The 26,473-nt window shown below is 38.5% G+C and overlaps 1 protein-coding gene across 7 annotated transcripts in view; it reads right to left on the reverse strand.

Annotated features, from left to right (window-relative positions):
- The window catches only part of SPHKAP (SPHK1 interactor, AKAP domain containing), a 191,744-nt gene that overhangs the window by 37,102 nt on the left and 128,169 nt on the right, over positions 1-26,473 (reverse strand). For 6 of the 7 annotated variants that reach the window (XR_009492053.1, XR_009492054.1, XM_059879150.1 and 3 more), the window contains exons 4-6: positions 8,862-8,921; positions 6,488-6,622; positions 1,089-1,344 (exon numbers count right to left, since the gene is read on the reverse strand). Coding sequence is in view for 5 of the 7 variants with exons in the window: in XM_059879150.1 (XP_059735133.1) it covers positions 1,089-1,344; positions 6,488-6,622; positions 8,862-8,921 (451 nt within the window). In the remaining 2 variants the exon portion in view is untranslated. The remainder of the gene's footprint in view (positions 1-1,088; positions 1,345-6,487; positions 6,623-8,861; positions 8,922-26,473) is intronic. The other variant, XM_059879147.1, reaches the window with a different exon arrangement.

Consider the following 26,473-nt stretch of genomic DNA (forward strand, 5'->3'; position numbering starts at 1 on the left):
TATGCAGGATATCGTGGGCCTTGTTGAGAGAGTTTCTCTCGTGCCCCAAGGACAGTGAGAACAGAATCTGGAGTATCCCTTCCTCTTTGGGGAAGAGTAACTCATTGTTCACTGAGCTCTATTAATGAGTCAAAAGAAAGAATTAATAAACACACGCTAAGCACTTTTCTGGAGAAGGCAATGGCAACCCACTCCAGTACTCTTGCCTGGAAAATCCCATGGATGGAGGAAGCTGATGGGCTGCCGTCTATGGGATCGCACAGAGTCGGACACGAATGAAGCAACTTAGCAGCAGCAGCAGTAAGAACTTTTCTGGGTTACTTGCTCCTGCCCTGGAGAAATAATCATGCTGGCTCAGTCATGTCCGAGTGACCCCATGGACTGCAGCCTGTCAGGCTCCTCTGTCCATGGGATTTCCCAGGCAAGAATACTGGACTGGGTTGCCATTTCCTTCTCCAGGGGATCTTTCTAACCCAGGGATCTAACACGGGTCTCCTGTGGCTCCTGCATAGATAGGCAGATTCTTTACCAGTGAGCCACCTGGAAAGCCCAGAAATGTAATAAATATATATTTTAAATGGCTAAATATAATACATATAATAGTTCTGGAGACACTGTTATACTCCCAAATTATGGATAAGGAAAGTGGAGCTCAGAAAGACTTAGATCACTGGCCCCAGCTTTCACAGCCTCAAAGAGGCAGCGCTCGGATTCAGGCCAATCTCACTCAGCCTCAGCTAACAGATGGCTTTAATGGAAATCTTAGGGAAATTAACTTTCCTCCAAGTGATAGTCTCCATCTCTTGGCAGGCAGGAAGATTTTGTTTTAAAACAGAGATTTCCTTCAGCATCCCTAAGGCATCTTTATGGAGAATGGGGCCATCTAACCATTAAATCTGTTAAAGTGCCTCCGTCAGCATCCTCACTAGTGTTTTCTTATTCTCTCTCCCTCCTGAAACTTCTTACGTGAAGATTGTGATGCGTCAGCCAAACTGATGTGGCCTGAAACTTTTCTGAAATGTAACCAAGACATTTTTATAGGGTGACTAATTTCAGGATGCACATTCATTTTACAGGAAAGTTCTCACCGTTCCTATACTCTTCCACTTCACTTTCCTCCTCCAAGTGCTCGGATGCGGTGAGAAAGTCTTCTTCAATTGAAGACAAGGAGCAGTTCGTGTCATCCTCCACTTTCAAGATGTTTGTTTCAAGGTGGAGCTGCCGCTCCTGTACCAGTTCCAGACCAATCAAAAATTTGTTGATTTCAAAGATGATGCAATTGGTACTGTTTGGTCTGTTCCCTCTTGCACACTGGACCAAGCAGACATCTGACATCCAAGGACACTGCAAGTAGAGAGAGAATAAGGCATTTGTTAAAAACAACAACAACAAAAAAATACTACAGAGATTCTTGGGGGATGCTAGTGGTAAAGGATCCACCTGCCAATGCATGAGATGTAAGAGATGTGAGTTTGATCCCTGGGTCAGGAAGATCCTCTGGAGAAAGAAATGGCAACCCACTCCGTGTTCTTGTCTGGAGAATCCCATGGACAGAGAAGCCTGGTGGGCTACAGTCTGTGGGGTCACAAAGAGTCCGACACAACAGCACACACACACACAAGAGAAAATATAAAATCCGACCTTTCTTCTATTAGTCTCTCCCATTAGAAGGAATGGTGACCTTTAAAATACTTGGAATATCTTCAGGGCGTATATTGATGAACTGCTTGAAAAAATTCAAATGGTGCTTTGGAACACAGGGTATATAGGAGAAAAGTTGACTAGTTGTATGGCATATTTTTGTTCTCTCCTGTCTAGGTGAAAATTTCACTAGGCAAAGTTTAGCAGGCACAGAAGACCTCATTCAAAGCTTTTAAAATAAGAGGAGGAGGCCAGAACTGAGTTGGATTACAACTCCACTGAAACAAAAAAAAGGCAATAGGGTTTTGAAGAGCTGGTACAGGAGGACTGAAGTCCATCTGTGTTTGCTTAGGAAAAGGAAACTTCTTGTATCTTCTTGGCTGGAGGTAGTTTTGTAAATTGGAGCAAAGTGCCTGCAGAAGTTAGGCTCCCATTCATCCAAAGACATAGGGACACTAACTTCTTTGATGACATTTCCAGGAGATGGGTCCAAGGTCCTTGAGAAAGACATTCTTGGGTTGTACAGTGTCAAAAGGCTTTTAAAATGATTTATATCTCAATAGGGCAGAGAAGCAATTTATAAAAATAAGTTCTCTAAAATCAATATTCTAAGAAAAGGGAAGTTTGGGGCCTGGAGTTAGGAATAAGGCTGTCTAAAATTTAATAAAGCCTAGGGGAAAGTTAAGGCTGTCTTGGGTGCTCCTTTTGATTAAATGATTCCCAAGTTCTCAGACCAATAGTTTTTCTGCCTTTCTGATGTTCAGTACAACCTCTCTGCTAGTATTTCACACAAATGGAAAGTGTTCTATCAACTATGGTTATATTTTATAATTTGTAGTGTTTATTTGAACAAGCAGCCAAAATGAGATGTAAAAAGATCCACTGAAAGTGATCAAATTCTCTCTAAAGGACAGGTTTATGGGGCCAGCAGTGAGGGAGACAGATCACTGGAGAGTGTCGCATGGAGACCTGCTGATTCTCCTTAGTTCCAAGGCTACAGACTGCCCCCCTATTCTCCACTGCATATTTTCACCATTCATAGTGTCGTTCATTAGAACAACAGTAAAGTCTCAGTTGCCCTTGCACAGATTACTAGTAAGTTACACATATGACTTGTGCATTGGGTTTTCATCTTTGTAAGAGGAACAATATGCTGATTTCTAGCAATTTTTAAGAGAAAATTATTTGCATGGAAACAACAGTGGGCAAAGGGAAGATAAATAAATTTATCTCAAGATGGAATTTAAAATGCTTGGGAATATTTTATGTCTACATGTTCCTCTTATAAAAAGAGATTATTTAAAACACATGCTTATCTGTGGTTGGAGGTAATTAGGTCTCATCCTAGTTAACTTGCCATTTTGAAATGCTTGAGTTTGAATGTAGATATCTGAATGTATTATATATATGTATGTATATAAGTATATATATATGTGTGTGTGTGCGAGTGGTGAGGATGCATACATGCAGAAGAACACATACACATAGATATTCATATTGTATCTCTGAAAGTAGTATATCTTTGTGTGTAAATATCATTTATCAATCTCTTTGTATACTATATATAATTAGAGTAACTCTAAGACAGATGATTATAAAATGAAAAATTCAATCATTCTCTGAGTACAGGGGTCCCTAGGAGGCTCAGAAATAAGATTTATCTATGTCCTTAAGTGACTGGGTCTTTTCCCAAGGAAGGTGGCCTTGCTTTTCAAAGTGTGGTTTGTATACTACCAGCCTCAGCATCACATGGGAGCCTGATAGAAATATATAATCTGACTCCACCCAGGTCTACCACATCAGAATCTACATTTTCAAGAAAACTTTTGGTGATTCCTACATGCATTAACTTTTGAGAAGTACTGGTCTATAGATTCTGTGAAATTCACAAACAATCTGTGATTCCCCCAAATGGTGAGGACCCACTGCTCTAGAGTAATGGTGGCTGACTTTATTACTTTTCTTTCCACTGAATTCAGAAGTAAGACAATAAAGTGAAATTTGCCAGATATTTTCTGAGTGCCTATTATATGCAAGATATGTTGGGAAGTACAAGTTCTGTTCAGTTCAGTTGCTTGGTCTTGTCTCATTCTTTGTGACCCCATGGACTGCAGCACACCAGGCTTCCCTGTCCATCACAAACTCCCAGAGCTTGCTCAAACTCATTCCCATAGACTTGGTGATGCCATCCAACCATCTCATCCTCTGTCATCCCCTTCTCCTCCCACCTTCAATCTTTCCCAGCATCAGGGTTTTTTCCAGTGAGTTGGCTCTTTGCATCAGGTAGCTGAAGTATTCAACTTCAGTATCAGTCCTTCCAATGAATATTCAGGACTGATTTCCTTTAGGACTGACTGGTTTGATCTCCTTGCAGTCCAAGGGACTTTCAAGAGTCTTCTCCAACACCCCAGTTCAAAAGCATCAATTCTTCAACTCTCAGCTTTCTTTATGGTCCAACTTTCATATCCATACATGACTACTGAAAAAACCATAACTTTGACTAGATGGACCTTTGTCGGCAAAGTAATGTCTCTGCTTTTTAATATGCTGTCTAGGTTTGTTATAGATTTTCTTCTATGAAATGGAGGTACAAACATGAATCAAATAATTACTCTAGGGAATACGGCACGATATATTCCCAGTAGATCACATAGGAATAAAAATCATAACAAAGTTGAACCATATGAAATTGTCACATATACAGATTAAATGATTGGTTATTTTATATCATTTAGACTAAATATAAATAACATAAGGTGAAATGGGACAGAAATCAAAAGGAATGTTAACAAAGTAATATAAGCAGTTAAGTCATACTTCAAGACAGACTTAGGGAAAGGATGTTACTAAACATGCGATGTTACACAGATGTGGTACCCTTAGGAAGAAACTCTATTTTGTTAACAATCTTCTTGAAAGTAAATAAACATCCTGGGCGTCTTAGGTACATGATGGCAAACAGAAGAGGCTGGAAAATAATGGGAGATACACCAAGGGGAAAAGGGCTATGGGTGGGAGGAATTGGGAGATTGGGATTGACGCATATACGCTACTGATACTATGTATAAAATAGATTACTAAGAAGATACGCTGAATAGCACAGGGAACTCTATTCAATGCACTGTGGTGACCTAAATGGAAAGGAAATCCAAAAGAGAGGGGATACAGGTATTAACATTTGTATGGCTGATTCATTTTGCTGTACAGTAGAAACTAATACAGCAGGGTAAAGAAACTATACTCCAATAAAAATTAATTAAAAATAGTGGCAGATATTAGTATATGACAGTCTATTGGGTGCTTTGTATACCTTATTGCCTCTAATGTTAACCATTTTCTACAAGGTTGCTGGTGCTACTGCCCCATTACAGATAGAGGCACAGAAAGGCCAATTCTTTTTATACAAATTTTTTATTGGAGTACAGTTGCTTTACAGTGTTGTGTTAGTTTCTGCTGTACAGCCAAGTGAGTCAAGTTATGCATACATATATCCCCTCTGTTTTGGATTTCCTGCCCATTTAGGTCGCCACGGAGACCTGAGTAGAGTTCTCATTAGTTATCGATTTTATGCATAGCATCGATTGTGTATATGTGTCAATCTCTGTCTCTCCATTCATCCACGTCACAGAAATATAAAGGGGAAGAACCACCACTGCAGTTCAGGTCTGCTGGACTCCATTTCCTGTGTTTTTTCCAACTCTCCTCATGGAGAGTTTAATTAGAAATCATAACTAATAGGTCTGGTGCAGAAACCACTCTTAAAACTCAGGTTTGAAAAAATACATTTGGTTATTGTGGCTTTGCCTAATATAAATAGCACGTAGGTCCACTTCCATATTCTCTTTTCACACAATTATTTTTCTCACTAAAGAAATGTGTTATTAGATTGGGAATGATCTTGTTCTAGTCTTGAGGAGCAAATTGTAATGGGCTGTATGTAGATTTTCACTGAGCATCTGAAGTATGGAAAGAAATAGTGGGTGGCCCACTAAACGTTTTCTGATATTTTGAAGGATTAAAGAATAAAAGAAGATTTAAAAACTTTACAGCAAAACTAAAACACAAAGAAGAACAATTTATAGAGGAAAATAAATGCTCATTATTTTAGTCTGTAGTTATCAATCACTATTCACGTATCTTATGTGAGAACATTCACAATCTTTTATACAGCATGTCTTCAGAAATTTTATGTAAATTGGCTAAACAATTTAAAATGTTAAAGTTTTCTTCAGCATTATAATTATTTATTTAATAATAACAAACATTAGTATAATGGATTGAAGGATAATAGTATTTTAAACTCAATTTTCAGTAACATTCTTTTCTTCTGGGAACTTTATTTTGGGCCTAGGAAACTCCATTTTCATCTTTGGGACTGTTATCCTGTATTTATTTGCTTGGCTAGTTTGATATAGCCTAAAAAATAAATAGTATCCATAAAGAAGAAATTATGCCATTTTGGCATCACACGGTATGAATTAGAATTTTGCTATTTTTCCTGAAACAGAAGACAATTCTGGTTTTGATTACTCAGCAGATTAGTAGAAAACCAAGCTAACCAACCAATGCCTGGTGTGTCTGTTCTAGTTTAAGTGCAACTTCGTACTGTAAACTTGAGAAGATAATATATGTTAGAAATCAATGTAAGGGAAACTCTGTAAAACTTGAAGGGGTAATATTTAAAAGAAGTACAAGTAAAGTCTATTATAGGATACAAAGACATTTAGATTCACATGCTATGGGAGTCTACATATTGCATTCATTTGGGCCTCTTACTGATTTGTGCCAAGAGCTGACCACAGATAACTTACTAGTGAATTGCTTATCAAGAGCTACTATTTCTTACCTGTGAAACTTCAAAATCTGCCTGTAGGTTTCCAGATGTTAACCCACTTAGGAGGACAATTTCATTTTCTTTTGGCTGTTGGACATTCATGGAGCTTATAAGTTTTGGAAGATCTGGTGAAACATTGACCAACTTCTGTAGAACAAGAATCTTTATTAGTTGAGATAATTTTCACTTCCAAAATACTACCTCAAAATTATTTTACTTGCAAAACTAATATACTCATATAACTATTCATAATATAGATGACTGAATCTACTAAGATTATTACGAGAAGAGATTGTATAAAATTGAAGCATAAAGGTTTAGACTGGAATAGAAAATTTCCTAAACATAAAGATTTAACAATTTTTAGTTTGAAGTTTCCCAAAGTAAACACTTAATGATTTTATTGTGACACCACAGGCATCCATGGTAGTTTGGGACTTTTCTTCCCTTTTAAGTCCTTGAATAAGCAACTCGTTGACTAATAATCATGTGTTCTAATGAAGCTAATAATAATAAAATTGCCTGGTAAGTCGCTTCAGTCATGTCTGACTCTGTGCAACCCTGTGGACTGTAGTCTGCCAGGCTCTTCTGTCCATGGGATTCTCCAAGCAAGAATACTGGAGTAGGTTGTCATACCTTCCTCCAGGGGATCTTCCCAACTAAGAGATCAAACCCGAGTCTCCTATGTCTCCTGCATTGGCAGGTAGGTTCTTTACCACCAGCGCCACCTGGGAAGCCCCCAGTAATAATATTAATAATAAAATAATTACTGGCATTGATTTTTCTGTATATTGAGGTACCATATTAAGGACTGCATGTATGTTACATTGCTACACTCAATCACTGCAATACCCCTAAATGAATTAGGCAGCACTATCACTTCATTTTCACGCGTAAGTATCCTGAAATCCAGAAAGATGAGAGAACAACTTTATGTAGCTAAATCAGCTTATGTATGCCCTTAAGCAATAGCCAAAGACTGTCTCGAATCAGTCATAAATTTGTTAAATACAGTCTTCATTTTTTTTGCTTTAGTCTTTTATTGTGCTCCACATATATACTTATTTTTTTTCATATCAAACAAAAGAATGTTTATTTGATACAAAAAAACAATCAAAACCTGAGAACACAGGGAATTCTAAGAGATTCATATACAACAGATTAATCAGAAATACACATCTACATATTTATTTTATATACTCTGAAAATGTAATTTTCATATTACCAAATTTTCATTTCACACATATTTAAAAATTAATATCTATCTATTTGCATATTTAAATACTGCAATAGCTGTCCCAAAGATCACTGCTGAAACATTTTTGTTTCCATGAAGATCACATTAATTGGAGAAATAAAAGTGGGAAAAATGCTGTTATGCTATAATGCATATTTTCTGTATCATAAAGTTTGATGGAAACACACAGTTCTTAAGATGACAGCTTGCTTGTTCCTTCCTGCTCTCTCTGATCAACTTAGCACCACAATTCTATAAAATGAAATTATTTGTATAATTTCTTTTGAAAATCTCTATAGTACTACACAGATGAGGGATATTTGGGGCTCAGTGGAAATCTGTAATAAATTATCTGTATGGACAATTAAATTTGAGAATCTTCAGGTGGAGCACTGTCAAGAAAAAGAAGTTATAGGAGTAACTGAGTAATTTCAGATCCACTGTCCTATGGCAATCAAGATGCAAATGGTATACTATTATACATTAAAGAGTGTTGTACCAAACAGTAAAATCAAACCATCTTCAGCTTTGGGCATGAAATGATAAATCATATCACACTAACGAACCCTTCCCATTGTACCGACAGGCTCTGGTTCCAAAGGATTGAGTGAGTCTTCAAGTTTTTGCATGTTGTCAGGGATTTACATCAGAAATCTCACAACCTTGGATAAGTTTGGAATATTTATCTCCCACAGAGTGCAAAAAATGTGAGTCCCAGATGAGTGTGGGGCTGAGAAACTGAGGTTAGATATAAAATATTTGATGAGAGCAGCAAGAAGGAGCAAGCCAGAGGGAAGGGCTAGCTGGTATCAAGCAGGTTTTGGAAAAACTTTGGAAAAGTCATCACAGAAAGAGTGCTTGAGTGCGTAGAAGGGGGCAGTAGAAAAGTCACTCCTAGGCACTGGGGGCGCAGGAGAAAGAGACTGCTTAGGAAACAGCCTAGACTACTTGGGAAAGCAATTCTCAAATGTAAGGAGAGCAAACTGTAGAAAAATGTCAGGAGGAGGTCAGGGAGATGGGCTGTGATGAAATCATCTAATTAATGAGTCTTCTACAAAGCGAGCATCACTGAGGCAGAGTCATGATAGGTCTCTCGCCAGTGCAGCCAGCCCTTGAAGGGAGCTCCCAGAGTTCAGTTCCCCGAGTTACCTGCTGCAGGCGCTCCGTGCTGCATGCATCCTTGTTCACATCCAGGTTCACAAAGCAGACCTGGGAAAAGGGCAACAACTGTCAATTAAGTGAAAAACCTGACAGTCCTTTTTGAGGAAAGCAGGAATTAGTTGCGCACAAATGATTCAAGAGTCAAATATTTTCATATAGTTGATCTGGCACAGAAACAGCCATCTTACCTTTGAGCTTCTGCATGGGTCCTACTCATAATTCCCACTGATTACACCAAATGCCGTCTGCCTTTCATGGCCCAGCAAACAAAACAAAACCTCTTTGTACAGAACCAGTGTAACAGTCTCAACACAATCTTCAGGTTTTTAGAGGGTTGTTAAATCTCATGAAACAGAAAAAAAAGCTTTTAATACTTGCAAACTCTTTATAATTGCAGCAAATATTTCTTGCTGGTTTTCTCTTTTCTCTTATTTCCTGCTCCCTTTCTCCACCCACTTTTCATATCATGTATTATCAACAGAGTTCTTCGTGTCTCATTATTTTAGTTAATTTTTAATGTATTTAATCTTGTTGTAAACTCTGACGCTTTTGTAGCTATCTTAAATAAGTGTCTGGATAAATAAGGGTGTAAAAACAATCACTACAAGATTAAATAGTAATTCAGAGCAACATTCAAAGAATTGTTATAATTTAAAACCATCACAAGCAGACTTGGAACAACAGACTGATTCCGAACTAGGAAAGGAGTATGTCAAAACTGTATATTTCCACCCTGCTTATTTAACTTCTAGGAAGAGTACATCATATGAAATGCAGGGCTGGATGTAGCACAAACTGGAATCAAGACTGCAGGAAGAAATATCAACAACCTCAGATTTGTAGATGATACCACTCTAGTGGCAGATAGTGAAGAGGAAATAAAGAGCATCTTAATGAAGATGAAAGAGGAAAGTGAAAAAGCTGGCTTAAAACTCAGCATTCAAAAAGTAAGATCATGGCATCTGGTCCCATCACTTCATGTCAAATAGATGGGGAGAAAGTGGAAACAGTGACAGATTTCATTTTCTTGGGCTTTAAAATCACTGTGGACGGTGACTGCAGCCATGAAATTAAAAGACTCTTGCTCCTTGGAAGAAAAACTACCTAGACAGTGTATTGAAAAAGCAGAGACATCACTTTGCTGGCAAAGATCTGTATAGTCAAAGCTATGGTATTTACAGTAGTCATGTATGGAAGTGAGAGTTGGACCATAAAGAAGGCTGAGCACCGAAGAATTGATGCTTTTGAACTGTGGTGTTGGAGGAGACTCTTGAGACTCCCCTGGACTGTAAGGAGATCAAAGCTGTAAATCCTAAAGGAAATCAGTCCTGAATATTCATTGGAAGGACTGATGCTGAAGCTGAAGCTTCAATACTTTGGCCACCTGATGTGAAGAGCCAACTCTGGAAAAGACCCTGATGCTGGGAAAGATTGAGGGAAAGAAGAGAAGGGGGCGACAGAGGATGAGATGGTTGGATGGCATCACTGACTCAATAGACATGAGTCTGAACAAACTCCAGGAGATAGTAAAGGACAGAGAAGCCTGGCGTACTGCAGTTCATGGGTTCACAGAGAGTTGGACACGACTTAGCAACTGAACACAACCACAACCACATCACATTAATTAAAATAAACTACCCTGGGTACTGCTATATATGAAATAGATAACTAATAAGGACCTACTTAATAGCACAGGGAACTCTACTTGGTGCTCTGGTGACCTAAATGGGAAGGAAATCCAAGGAAGACGGGACATATGTATGTGAGTGGCGGATTCATTTTGCTATACTGCAAGAAATTCACACAACGTGGTAAAGCAACTATCCTCTAATTAAAAAAAAAAAAAAAAAGGGAAGAAAAACAGTAGGACCATAAAAAACTGGATGAGAATATTAATTACCTCAATAGTTAGTCAGATACTTGGACTTAAGTGGATATCTGCAAGCATATAGGGATTTCTGATTTCAGTTAGTTGTTTGGGGTCATCCTTTCTTAGAGTCCATCGTTTTTCTTTTTGGGGTTGGAAAAGAACCATAAGGGAAAGATTTTGGGAAAGGCCTTAAAAATTAAAATAGTTATATATTGATGAAGTGTAAAGCTCACTATTGTTTTAATCCTAATTATTGAGAGATTTCTTCAGGTTTCCGGGGCTCACAATATCGTTGCAGTACATTTCTTGGATAGAGTATTTGCTTGTTAAGAATAACTTGATGGACATTTGGAATAAGGAAGGGTGTGAAATGCCACCCACACTCTCAATCTTTTGGTTAATAGGGAAGATTCGGGCATGAGACCTTTTACAGACAGAGAGCAAATGGGAGCATGGAGAGTAGGTGCTTCCTGGTTTACAATCTAGAGCAGTTTGAGAATATTCATATAATAATAGTAACTCTGCCCTTGGAAAGCTGGTTCAGTATCCATTAGTACTCAGGGGCTTTTCATTACAGGCAGCTGGGATGGCAGTTATTGAATTGATTAGACAATTTTCCATTCACCTTAAAGAAAGGTGCATTACCTGGCCCCTGGGCATCACAAAGCTCTATTATCCTATTTCACAGTGGAAGAGGGCAAAGCAGAGAGACCCAAGAAAAGCATCTATAATAACCATTTCTCTGCCCTCTGATACTGTATTTCGTTTCTGAAGATGAACATTTTTTGAAATTAATTTTGTGTTACAATGTGAAACTCTGCCTATGTTTGGAGGAGGAAGCTCTCCATACTTGCTGGCTGGACCAAGACTGGAACAAAGCAAGACACAAACCAGTTGCTTGCTGATATTGTACTGAACCCATACATCTTTCTGGATGTTGGTGGTAGGGGAAGTTTTTAGGGCCTGATATACATACACTTTTGGGAGACATTCCTTTAGAAAAAGAATGATGAAATTGAAAAGTTTAAATTAGATGTGAAAGTGACTATTTATTTAGAAAGAGAAAGGAAACCACAACAAATCTCAAATTTAAAAAGACTGACAAATACCATAAACACAAGAACTTTCTGAAAAATGCTATTTTTATTAATAAACAGCCTGGTACACCTACGTAATATTTCCCCCTACAGTGTTGGCTCAATACTCTGATTATCTCTTCATATAAAAGCAGTGGTATAATATCATTTTCTCTAGCAAGAATAGAAAGATAATTCATCCCCAATCTTGTTGATTTAATTTTCTTCAGCTTCACAAACTTATATTGATAATATCTTGCACATTTTCCAGGTTGTTGTCAAATCTTGTGAGAAATCACTAAATAATTTCTTTCGTATATGAGTGGCTATAGGTATATTCATTCATTTTAATACTATTAAAATTTGTGCTTTACAAACTAACATTTGGATAAATTCTCTGTTGATTCCTACTGAAAAAGAAAGACAAGGACATGGTACATTTATAATTTTCAGTGCTATGTTACTGAATTTTCCACTGGGGGGAATTCTGTGTTGTCTAGACACCAGTGGAACCCAATCTTGTATTTGTAATTTTACATGTTTGGTGACTAGAATTCTTCACAGACTAGCTCCTGGCTCATAAACCTTGTTTACTATTTTCTATTTCTGGTATTGGGGATGGTAGGACACATTCAATTGGAAAACTGTCTCTCATCTGAAATCTTCTTGGTGCAATGTCTGGCTGGGTTACCCTCTGTCCAAGATGGGAGCATTCAGGAAGACATTCCTACCTTCCTACATGGACGTGATCTCAAACTACATAAACATATCTCAAGGAAATACAAATCCACTCATTTTCTTTTGAGCCAGACCCCACACATGTCTGGGGTCACTCTGATGACCCTCCACATGAGAACAGGTAAGATGCAGAGAGTCTGAATGGAAAGAGACAACCTCAATTTAAATATCTTCAATTCGAAAACCACAAAAACATATAACTTTGTGAATACCTACGAGAGGATCCTATGTACCCGAGGAGCCCTGAAATTGAAGCTTTGATAGTTTTACTGTAAGTGCACTTCACAGTGAAATGGTCTCTGTGATGGAAATGCTCTTAGGATATGCTCACTCTCTATGACTGTGGACTGTTTACTTGAGATTCAGCCATCCTCTGATGCTGAACTCTGAGTGGAAAGTGTACGACAAGCCTCTGTCCAGTAGGACTGGGGAATGGTTGCTATGGAGTGGAGATTGTATACGTTGATCGGAGGACTAAGGGCCCTACACCTCCAAGGTTTACTGCTTGGTGCTGGGTGCTGAGAAGACAAACAGATGTTTTTCTCGCTCTCAGAAAGTTTTGCTGTGCTGAAAGCTGAATGCATCCCTAAAAAGATGACCATGAAGTGTTACAGAAGTAACAGGCACATGTACTGGTGGAGAAAGCTGGGAAAAGGGATTCATCACAAATGGCATCTCTGAGAAGATAGATTTGAGGTGAGCTTGGCAGGCAGGCAGGCAGGACACATGTAATTAGCAGAAGAGGGAAAACGGCACAAAACAACGAATGGATGGTTTTCCCCTGACCAGCTGTTGAGTAATGAATGATAAGAATCTCTGTATTAAGCACAGCCTGAGGAGAAGGAGAAGACAGAGGTTGTGAAATCCAAGGCAAGGAAAACTTTCTAGAGGAACTCCAGAGTGAGATCAAAGTGGGTTGACAAAATGTCCTTCTTTCTGAACAGTAAAAGACTCGGAATAATTTCAGCGGACTTTAAAAGATGAATGAAAGGGGAACTCATAACTTTGTGATACACTTCCTGTGCAATAAGAATTGAAGGAGACCTATGGGTTAGAATTAGGTATTTCCATTCCTGCAAGTGAGACTGCTCCCATGTTATTACAGGAGGAAACTTAAACAGGAGGACATTATATAAGGAAACTTGGTAACAGGAAGTTAAAGTTTCTAACAGCTTAGGGTAAGTGTTATGTATGACCAACATTAAAGCCTAGGAGATTATTCATTATGGTTTAATGGGCTGCATGGAGGCTGAGTCGGTATGTCTGAGACATCATTCAATTAGGAATAAGTGTAACTGCTCTGTGTTGACACTTTATCTCAATCTGGAGTGATGTTACTGTTCAGTTCGGTCACTCAGTCATGTCCGACTCTTTGTGACCCCATGGACTGCAGCACGCCAGGCTTCCCTGTCCATCACCAACTCCTGGAGCTTGCTCAAACTCATGTCCATTGAGTAGGTGATGCCATCCAACCATCTCATCTTCTGTCGCCCTCTTCTCAATCTTTCCCAGCATCAGGGTCTTTTCCAATGAGTCAGCTGTTTACATCAGGTGGCGAAAGCATTGGAGCTTCAGCTTCATTATCAGTCCTTCCAATGAATAGTCAAGACTGATTTCCTTTAGGACTGACTGGATGGATCTCCTCCCAGTCCAAAGGACTCTCAATGTCACTGAGTTATCTGTCAAATGACTGTATGTGCAAATCCAAATACAGTAAGTCCTCGAAATACAAACTTTAATTTGCAAACATTCAAAGATGTGAACATACCATCCATGATGAGAAAAAAGAGAGCTACAACCCAGACATCACTGGACCATTTTTTCCAAAAGGTAGATAGGTTTGAATCCAGCAAGGAATCAGAACCTGTGTTATTAATGTCAGAGGTGAATGAAATTGCAGCTTGCCCTCCATCTGCTATTGCTGACAATCCCTCATGTCTACCTTGTCCCCACCTTCTCTCCCCTCTCCAGTCAGTAACTCTTCCTGCCTGTCCACTCAATGCCAGCCCTCACTTACCAGCTGTTGCATTATACTTCTGTGCCTTTCAAGGCATGTACTATAAGATTAAAAATACTTTAGCTTTTTTGTATTTCATTTTTATGTATTATTTGTGTGAAAAGTATTATAAACCTACTACCGTACAGTACTATATAGTCAACTGTGTTAGTTGGGTACCTAGGCTAACTTTGTTGGACTTACAAACAAATGGAACTTAGAAATGCACTTTTGGAACGGAACTTGTTTCTATGTAGGAGGCTTACTGTGTGTCAAGTGATATGGGGAAAGATTTTTTTTTAATTTATTTATTTTAATTGGAGGCTAATTATTTTACAATATTGTGGTTTTTTGCCATACATTGACATGAATTAAAGTACAGGTGTTTATTTAATTACCTTTGTTCTTGAGCACAGTTTATTTCCTTCAGCCTGGACTAGATTATTTGTTCATGAGGTCAGATTCTGGTCATCACTGTATCCTTAGTGCTTATCACTGCCTGGCATTTCAGAGATGCTCAGTGAATCCTTGTTGATAAATGTATATGTGTGAAGTGAAAGTCGTATCACAGGGGATAGGTGTAATAATCATCAATTTAACTATTTTCCTTATTTGTTGCATAGTTTTCTTCCAACAAGAATGTAAGGGATTAAATACAGAAGTTATGGGAGGATTAACTGGGCTAATATGAATCAGGCTGTTGATATGGCCTAAAGTGCTTAAAAATTGGCTTCTTTATCCCCTAATAAGGATTTGCTAAAAAAGAGAAACAGGCAAAAAGTTGAGAATCATAATAAATACACATAAAAGGTACTAGTTTTTTTTTGGACTCAAGGCTCCTTGTTCTTCACATAAAATGGATTTCACATTGTGTCTGCATTTGTCCTTATTTAGAGCATCTGCAGATACATTCAGTTAAAGCAGATGGAAACACAGTATCATCATCAAGAGAACACAAACAACTTTTCTTGCTAATTTTATGGTTGTGCATAACTTTTAAATTCAAAGCCTCTTTTCTGTCATTATTATGGTTTTAAAACGAAACATTGTAGGAATAAGTATCACAGAATATTATGCCACTTTATGATTTTGACTTTTCAATAATCTAATAAAATATTCTTCAAAGGAACTCACACGTAGTAAACATTTTAATGTTTGTAGGTGATACACTGTTTTCTCTGTATTATTAAGTCAAGCATTTTACCTATAAGTCTACTTTCATAAATGGAGGATGTAGGCAAGTAAAAATAAAATTTTACTATACTTTATTAGATAGTGATTTAAGATGTTTTGGTGAAAGCTACTATGAGAAAAGGTTAACCTTAAAACTATATTAAAATAAGAAAATATAAAAAATTTTAAGTAGATTGTAATTCATAACATGTGAAGTCAAGTGGGCAGATGATACCACTCTAATGGCAGAAAGCGAAGAGGAACTAAAGTTTCTTAATGAGGGTGAAGGAGGAGAGTGAATGAGCCAGCTTAAGACTAAATATTAAAAAACACTAAGATCATAGCATCTGGCCCCATTCAGTTCAGTTCAGTTCAGTGGCTCAGTCGTGTCCGACTCTTTGCGACCCTATGAATTGCAGCACGCCAAGCCTCCCTGTCCATCACCAACTCCTGGAGCTCACCCAAACTCATGTCCATTGAGTCAGTGATGCCATCCAACCATCTCATCCTCTGTCGTCCCCTTCTCCTCCTGTCCCCAATCCCTCTGAGCATCAGGGTCTTTTCCAATGAGTCAGCTGTTTGCATGAGGTGGCCAAAGTACTGGAGTTTCAGTCTCAGCATCAGTCCTTCCAATGAATACCTAGGACCGGTCTCCTATAGGATGGACTGGTTGGATCTCCTTGCAGTCCAAGGGACTCTCAAGAGTCTTCTCCAATACCACAGTTCAAAAGCATCAATTCCTCGGCGCTCAGCTTTCTTCACAGTCCAACTCTCACATTCATACATGACTACTGGAAAAACCATAGCCTTGACTAGATAGACCTTTGTTGGCAAAGTAATGTCTCTGCTTTGCAATATGCTATCTAGGTTGGTCATAACTTTCCTTCCAAGGAGTAAGCACTTTTAATTTCATGGATGCAATCACCATCTGCAGTGATTTTGGAGTCCAAAAAAATAAAGTCTGAAACTGTTTCCACTGTTTCCCCATCTATTTCCCATGAAGTGATGGGACCGGATGCCATGATTTTCGTTTTCTGAATGTTGAGTTTTAAGCCAACTTTTTCACTCTCCTCTTTCACCTTTGTCAAGGGGCTTTATAGTTCCTCTTCACTTTCTGCCATAAGGGTGGTGTCATCTGCATATCTGAGGTTATTTATATTTCTCCCAGCCCAGTGTTTCTCATGATGTACTCTGCATAGATGTTAAATAAACAGGGTGACAATATACAGCCTCGACGAACTCCTTTTCCTATTTGGAACCAGTCTATTGTTCCATGTCCAGTTCTAACTGTTGCTTCCTGACCTGCATACAAATTTCTCAAGAGGCAGGTCAGGTGGTCTGGTATTCCCATCTCTTTCAGAATTTTCCAGTTTATTGTGATCCACACAGTCAAAGGCTTTAGCATAGTCAATAAAGCAGAAATAGATGTTTTTCCAGAACTCTCTTGCTTTTTTGATGACCCAGCGGATGTTGGCCATTTGGTCTCAGGTTCCTCTGCCTTTCTAAAACCAGCTTGAACATCTGGAATTTCTGCATGGCAAACAGAAGGAGAAAAGGTGGAAGTAGTGACCGATTTCCTCTTCTTGGGCTCCAAAATCATTGAGAATGATGACTGCAGCCATGAAATCAGAAGACGATTGCTTCTTGGCAGGAAAGCGATGAGAAACCTAGGCAGTGTGTTGAAAAGCAGAGACATGCCTCTGCCAACAAAGGTCCCTATAGTCAAGGCTATGGTCTTCCCAGTGATCATGTATGGCTATGACAGCTGGACTGTAAAGAAGGCAGAAGGTCAAATAATTGATGCTTTTGAAATGTAGTGCTGGATAAGACTCCTGAAAGTCCTATGGACAGCAAGGAGATCAAACCAGTTAATTTTAAGGGAAATCAACCCTGAATATTCACTGGAAGGACTGATGCTGAAGCTGAATCTCCAGTATTTTGGTCACCTGATGTGAACACACGACTCACTGAAAAAGTCCCTGATACTGGGAAAGATTGAGTGCAGAAGGAGAAGAGGGTGTCAGAGTATGAGATGGCTGGATGACGTCACTGATACGATGAACATGAACTTGGACAAACTTTGGGAGATGGTGAGGGAGATGGAGGCCTTGTGTGTTGAGTCCATGGGGTTGCAAAGAGTTGGCCACAAAACAACTACAAAGAAACAATTCATAACAACTTTTCTAAGTTAGCTATATTTAATAAAGAGTCAAAAAGTTGGCTTAAAACTCAACATTCAGAAAACTAAGATCATGGCATCTGGTCCCATCACTTCATGGCAAATAGATGGGGAAACAATGGAAACAGTGTCAGACTTTATTTTGGGGGGCTCCAAAATCACTGCAGATGGTGATTGTAGCCATGAAATTAAAAGACGCTTACTCCTTGGAAGGAAAGTTATGACCAACCTAGATAGCATATTGCAAAGCAGAGACATTACTTTGCCAACAAAGGCCCATCTAGTCAAGGCTATGGTTTTTCCCGGGGTCATGTATGGATGTGAGAGTTGGACTGTGAAGAAGGCTGAGCGCCAAAGAATTGATGCTTTTGAACTGTGGTGTTGGAGAAGACTTTTGAGAGTCCCTTGGACTGCAAGGAGATCCAACCAGTCCATTCTAAAGGAGATCATCCCTGGGACTTCTTTGGAAGGAATGATGCTAAAGCTGAAACTCCAATACTTTGGCCACCTCATGCGAAGAGTTGACTCTTTGGAAAAGACTCTGATGCTGGGAGGGATTGGGGGCAGGAGGAGAAGGGGACGATAAGAGGATGAGATGGCTGTATGGCATCACCGACTCAATGGACATGAGTTTGAGTGAACTCCAGGAGTTGGTGATGGATAGAGAGGCCTGGCGTGCTGCAATTCGTGGGGTTGCAAAGAGTTGGACGTGACTGAGTGACTGAACTGAACTGAATAAATAGTTTTATTTCAATGCAAATTAAGTCAGATAAAAACAATACTAATGTGTCAAGTAAAAATTTCAGATTTCAGTCTTTGAACTGATCCACTGTATGTGGACAGTTTCATTTTTTCATGTATTCATTTTAGTCAACATTTTGGATTGTTCAGATAGTCAAATGCAACAGTTGAGAAATGCCATTACATAATGCACCCACTAAAAGCAAATCGCTGTGCAAGAGGATATATGACAAGTGGGTTCTAGCCCAGAATGTGGGAATCTTGCTTTTCTTTCCTGGGTATGTTTTCATCTCTCCTGAAGTCAGCTAAAATCTATTTCTATTCTTATGGAGATTCTGCTTAGAAAACGTTAACAAAGATCATGATGTCAAATTGCTTTTGAAATCTAGGCATTTGAATGTTTACTGTGACCAAATATATACTTAGGCTTTATCTTAGAAGAAACCCAATTCCTTTTTTCTGCAGCTTCTAACAATGCAGCCATCTGGCCATGTGGTGATGAGAGGATCTCTTAATTTGGTAGTTTAAAATGCTGATTGACAAATCTTTCAAAATAAAAATTGCCTCCTTTCTTCCTCAACCAAAAGACTTCTGCTAGATTCAGGATCCTGGACCATGGTTACCTTTTAAAGGATGTGCCTTTTCCTCTGATTAGTCCTTTAGGTTGATGAAAACTAAAACGGCAATTTATATATCAATGTTGTCAAGCCACAGAGCTGTCAGACATTCTAGAACATACTTGACTGTTTGGAATGACACTGCATGTGTATCCAGTTATTGTTTTGAATGATTTCAGCGATCATGCAAAATAAAATATGAAGTTTTATTTACACTTGAGACTGTCAAATTTTCCTCTATTTTCATTGGCAATATTTTTTTAAAAATAACTTTGAAATGCTGTTGTGGGGTAGCTATTCAAGTAAAAGGCATAGACTTTCAAGCAATGACAGGCTTTTTAACTAACCATAAGTCAGGCCAATTTTACTGCTAACCTAAAAAATAAATGAAAAATAAGGATGCTACTCTAGAGTAATTATTCATTTTCCCAAAATTTTTGTTGTTTTAAAGACAATTCTTTTGGAGTATGAGGATAAATTTAATGTCTGATATACATTTACCAGATAAAAACACATGATATTTATTTTAGATTTCCACTTAAAATATATGTTTTATTGAGATATAATTAATATACCATATGACTTATCCATGTAGAATGTATGCTTCTATGGTTTTTCATATATTCACAGAGTTGTGCAATCATCACCACAGTAAATTTTAGAATATTTTTACCATCAATGAAAGGAAATGTACAATCAATCTTTATTATTAGCAATCAATCTTTATTTCTCCCCAGGTACCCTCCCTCCCTCCCTCAAAAACGACAGAATGATCTCTGTTCGTTTCCAAGGCAAACCATTCAGTATCACAGTAATCCAAGTCTTTGTCCCAACCAGTAATGCTGAAGAAGCTGAAGTTGAACGGTTCTATGAAAACCTACAAGACCTTTTAGAACTAACATCCAAAAAAGATGTCCTTTTCATTATAGGGGACTGGAATGCAAAAGTAGGAAGTCAAGAAACACCTGGAGTAACAGGCAAATTTGGCTTTGGAGTACAGAATGAAGCCGGCCAAAGACTAATAGAGTTTTGCCAAGAAAATGCACTGGTCATAACAAACACCCCCTTCCAAAAACACAAGAGAAGACTCTACACATGGACATCACCAGATGGTCAACACCAAAATCAGATTGATTATATTCTTTGCAGCCAAAGATGGAGAAGCTCTATGTAGTCAACAAAAACAAGACCAGGAGCTGACTGTGGCTCAGATCAGGAACTCCTTATTGCCAAATTCAGACTGAAATTGAAGAAAGTTGGGAAAACCACTAGACCATTCAGGTATGACCTAAATCAAATCCCTTATGACTATACAGTGGAAGTGAGAAATAGATTTAAGGGACTAGATCTGATCGATAGAGTGCCTGATGAACGATGGACTGAGGTTCGTGACATTGTACAGGACGAGACAGGGATCAAGACCATCCCCATGGAAAAGAAATGCAAAAAAGCAAAATGGCTGTCTGGGGAGGCCTTACAAATAGCTGTGAAAAGAAGAGAAGCGAAAAGCAAACGAGAAAAGGAAATATAAAAATATCTGAATGTAGAGTTCCAAAGAATAGCAAGAAGAGATAAGAAAGCCTTCCTAGCGATCAATGCAAAGAAATAGAGGAAAACAACAGAATGGGAAAGACTAGGGTTCTCTTCAAGAAAATTAGAGATACCAAGGGAACATTTCATGCAAAGATGGGCTTGATAAAGGACAGAAATGGTATGGACCTAACAGAAGCAGAAGATATTAAGAAGAGGTGGCAAGAATACACAGAAGAACTGTACAAAAAAGATCTTCATGACCCAGATAATCACGATGGTGTGATCACTCACCTAGAGCCAGACATCCTGGAATGTGAAGTCAAGTGGGCCTTAGAAAGCATCACTATGAACAAAGCTAGTGGAGGTGATGGAATTCCAGTTGAGCTATTCCAAATCCTGAAAGATGATGCTATGAAAGTGCTGCACTCAATATGCCAGCAAATTTGGAAAACTCAGCAGTGGCCACAGGACTGGAAAAGGTCAGTTTTCATTCCAATCCCAAAGAAAGGCAATGCCAAAGAACGCTCAAAGTACTGCACAATTGCACTCATCTCACACGCTAGTAAAGTAATGCTCAAAATTCTCCAAGCCAGGCTTCAGCAATATGTGAACCGTGAACTTCCAGTTGTTCAAGCTGGTTTTAGAAAAGGCAGAGCAACCAGAGACCAAATTGCCAACATCTGCTGGATCACGGAAAAAGCAAGAGAGTTCCAGAAAAACATCTATTTCTGCTTTATTGACTATGCCAAAGCCTTTGACTGTGTGGATCACAATACACTGTGGAAAATTCTGAAAGAGATGGGAATACCAGACCACCTGACCTGCCTCTTGAGAAATTTGTATGCAGGTCAGGAAGCAACAGTTAGAACTGGACATGGAACCACAGACTGGTTCCAAATAGGAAAAGGAGTACATCAAGGCTGTATATTGTCACCCTGCTTATTTAACTTATATGCAGAGAGCATCATGAGAAACGCTGGGCTGGAAGAAGCACAAGCTGGAATCAAGATTGCTGGGAGAAATATAAATTAGCTCAGATATGCAGATGACACCACCCTTATGGCAGAAAGTGAAGAGGAACTATAAAGCCCCTTGACAAAGGTGAAAGAGGAGAGTGAAAAAGTTGGTTTAAAACTCAACATTCAGAAAATGAAGATCATGGCATCTGGTCCCATCACTTCATGGGAAATAGATGGGGAAACAGGGGAAACAGTGTCAGACTTTATTTTTGGGGGCTCCAAAATCACTGCAGATGGTGACTGCAGCCAAGAAATTAAAAGACGCTTACTCCTTGGAAGGAAAGTTATTACCAGCCTAGATAGCATATTGAAAAGCAGAGACATTACTTTGCTAACAAAGGTCCGTCTAGTCAAGGCTATGGTCTTTCCAGTGGTTATGTATGGATGTGAGAGTTGGACTGTGAAGAAGGCTGAGCGCCAAAGAATTGATGCTTTTGAACTGTGGTGTTGGAGAAGACTCTTGAGAGTCCCTTGGACTGCAAGGAGATCCAATCAGTCTATTCTGAATGAGATCAGCCCTGGGATTTCTTTGGAAGGAATGCTGCTAAAGCTGAAACTCCAGTACTTTGGCCACCTCATGCAAAGAGTTGACTCATTGGAAAAGACTGTGATGCTGGGAGGGATTGGGGGCAGGAGGAGAAGGGGATGACAGAGGATGAGATGGCTGGATGGCATCAGTGACTCGATGGATGTGAGTCTGAGTGAACTCTGGGAGTTGGTGATGGACAGGGAGGCCTGGCATGCTGCGATTCATGGGGTCGCAAAGAGTCGGACACGACTGAGCAACTGAACTGAACTGAACTGAACCCTCCCTCTAGCCCTAGACAATCACTCATCTACTTTATATCTGTACATATTTGCCTGTTTTGGACATTTAGTATAACTAAAATCATGTGTCTTAGAAACAAAACATAAGGTTTTTATTTTTGGTGATTAAAATTTATTGTTCACAGTTGCTCTGTCATGTCTAACTCTTTGCAACCCCATGGACTGCAGCACGCCAGGCTTCCTTGTTCTTCACTATCTCCCTGAGTTTGCTCAATCTCAGGTCCACTGAGTAGATGATGCCACCCAACCATCTCATTCTCTGTTGTCCCCTTCTCCTCTTGCTCTCAATCTTTCCTAGCATCAGAGTCTTTTCCGATGAGTCAGCTCTTTCCATCAGCTGGCCAAAGTTTTGGGAGTTTAACCTTCACCATCAGTCCTTCCAATGAACATTTGGGGTTGATTTCCTTTAGGATTGACTAGTTTAATCTCCTTCCAGTCCAAGGGACTCTAGAGAGTCTTCTCCAGCACCACAATGTACTGCATTTTATTTGTTCCTTTATGGATATTTGGGTTGTGCCAAGAAAATATTTATTTTTCAAAATCTCCCCTGGTAAAAGGATTTGGGACTCTTAGGATATAATAATTTTTTATTGTAATTTGTCATCTATCATCTTGGCTATAAGAGTTTCTCCTGTTATCTCTTCTTGATAATGTGGGATGATTCTAAAATAAAAGTGATGCCCAAGGATGGAGGGGCAGGGATGAGTCAAATTTCCCTTAGAACAGGGTTTATCTGGAAGTTTTACCTTTTTTTGCATGTTAAATTGAAAGGAAAAAGAATGTATCAGACTTGGTTCCACCTTGTTTATTTCTTCTCTCACAGAGGTTATTTAGATTACTAACACAAAGAGCTGAGATACAGTCCTAAACTCTCAGGAGTCATGTCCAGGGGTAATGCAGGCAAAGAAAACTCAGATGCTGATCAACTGAGTAGATGACTTGCTATAGACATCCTCAGTGGCAGTGGGGGATCTTCTACTTGAGAGCAAACTTCTATTTTCTTTTTGATCAAGATGATTTCTCAAGTCCCCATTTTGCCTACTGTAATTAAACCAAGTTTCAGAGAATCACAACAATCACTAGCACGTTTAATAGGGAAAATATATATATATTTTTTCCCTTGGAAAAATAGAGCATGTGTTGGGTAGGGGAAGTAGTCAGAGGCTTCACATTTTTTTGACAGGTGAACAACACCTCAGGAGATGGTAGGCGAGATCTTTTTGCTGATTCTGAAACACGACTTGAGCATGAAATTCTTACTTGTTATCAAGTTCAATATGATGGCTCTACACATCTCACTCTTCAAAATTCATTGTGCTCAAACTGCTGTTTTCCTTATAAGTTCTTGCATTCTCTTGGATGCCTTCAGTTCAAAGGGTTAACTCTACTTAATCTGGATAAACATAGTCTAGAAAAGAAAGACTGAAAGAACAGGACTGTCCCTAGGTTATGAAAGCCAGAAATAACCCAGAGCCTTAAAGTCTATGAACAGCCATAATAAAGGAACTAACAACAAAGAACTGAAGAAATAAGTAAGCTATGTAGCAGAAAGCCACCCAATTTTCAAAGCTTTCAAAGTAGTCCTATGTTTTCTATGTAGAGGACAAAGTCATTGTTCAGAATATTAAAATTTTAGAGGTTTCACCAAATACCAATGGAGGAAATTCCAGAAACAGTAAATGGGACAATATGATCCCTGTCTATGGCTGGACCAATCTTTGAGGCACAGAGTACAGAAGAAACAGAAGGGCTTTGCTTTCAGACAAGCTTAGTTTTCATATCCTGATTTCACTTCTTAATAGTTGGTAGTCTTAATAAGGAGAAGGCAATGGCACCCCATTCCAGTACTCTTGCCTGGAAAATCCCATGGACAGAGGAGCCTGGTAGGCTGCAGTCCATGAGGTCGCAAAGAGTCGGACACGACTGAGCGACTTCACTTTCACTTTTCACTTGCATGCATTGGAGAAGGAAATGGCAACCCACTCCAGTGTTCTTGCCTGGAGAATCCCAGGGACGGGGGAGGCCAGTGGGCTGCCGTGTATGGGGTCACACAGAGTCGGACACGACTGAAGCGACTTAGCAGCAGCAGCAGCAGCAGCAGTCTTAATAAACCATGGGGAAAATGGGGGTCATAAATTTATAATAATTTGCATAATTCCTGTGAAGATTAGATGAAATACAAAATAAAGAACATTGGAGTACACTAGATGACATTTTATTGCTTTCTGGATTATAATGTGTAAAGGTGAACTATTTTAAAGTGCTGCTCTTTAACTTTTTTCACACAAAACATTTTATAAGGTTTAATCTAAATAACCTAAACAACACGAATAGAATTTTATAAAGAACAGCTATTTCTGAGTGTAAAGCAATTAAATTTTGGCTTCTTATATAAAGATAGTCATACAGAGTGAAGTTAGTCAGAAAGAGAAAAACAAATATCTTAACACATTTATGTGAAATCGGAAAAAAAAAAAAAAAAACTGGTATGGACAATCTTATTTACAAAGCAGAGGTAGAGACACAGAAGTAGAGAATAAATGTATGAACACCAAGGGGGTGGGGGTGGGATGAATCCAGAGATTGGGATTGACATATATACACTATTGATAGTATGTGTAAAGTAGATTGCTAATAAGAACCTACTGCATAGCATAGGGAACTCTACTCAATGCCCTGTGGTGACCTAAATGGGAAGGAATTCCAAAACAGAGCGGATATATGTATACATATAGTTGATTCACTTTGCTGTTTAGTAACACAACTAACAACATTGTAAAGCAACTATAAGACAATAATTTTTTTTAATGCATGAGATTAAAAAAAATCATATTATTAATAAAAAAAAGTCATTCTTAGAGTCCTAGAAGTTTTGCCTAAAGAATTTCTTCTCTGGAGTTTTGATAAAGCAGAATAAATCCTTGTGATTAAAGAAAGAAGAACATTAAACTATTTTTTTAATAAATGTTTACTTCTCTATTTGGAATCTAATATATACAAGAACTGTGTTACCGTATTTTTCAAGCTATAAAACATTTTATTAAGAAATGCCTTCATTCTTTTTCTCAGGGGCATTTTTGACTTATTTATCTAAATACCTGAAAGTGGTATGGGTGATATTGTCATCACATGCCATAAAACCAACGGGTGATTGCAACAGACATGAAATTGGGAGACGACTACACGTAGGGAGAGTAGAAAGATTATAATTTGCAGCAGAAATGTAGACATGTGAAAAACATCCATCACCGCTTAACAAGCATCACTTACTAAGTTGCTTAACATGAATAGTGCTGTTTGAGGGAACTTATACGGATTTGCAGGCAAAATAGACTCTATTCTTAGAAATAAATGTCTTTGATGAGAATGAGAAAACATAAACTGTTATACCTACATATCACCCCATTGAATCCAATGCATGATTTCAATTTCTCAATATAGCATATGAAAGCATATATAGGGTAGCTTTATTTTAAAACATTTAAAAAACCAGCTGAGAATGTGCTTTTCATCAGTGTTGAAAAGCTGATGAGTTAACTGACAAAAATCTTCCTTCAGGCATGATAAGAATATTGAGTTTTGACTACGGCATGAAATGAATGCAATAGAAATGCATTAGATGATATGCGTTAGAACAAAATGCAATAGATAAACTGAGCGTAAACTGAGCAAAAATACTGCATGGCTTTAAATTTTGTAGAATTTTATGTTTTAACTCTTTAAAATTCTGTTAAAGTTATTTCTAATTTTCACCTGTAATGTCACCATTTCCTCTTCTCAAAGTTATAAATATTTGTACAAAGAAATGTAAAAAGTGTAGAAATGGATGT

The sequence above is a fragment of the Bos taurus genome, chromosome 2 (assembly GCF_002263795.3).
Source record: "Bos taurus isolate L1 Dominette 01449 registration number 42190680 breed Hereford chromosome 2, ARS-UCD2.0, whole genome shotgun sequence".
In the NCBI taxonomy this organism is placed as follows: Eukaryota; Metazoa; Chordata; class Mammalia; order Artiodactyla; family Bovidae; genus Bos; species Bos taurus.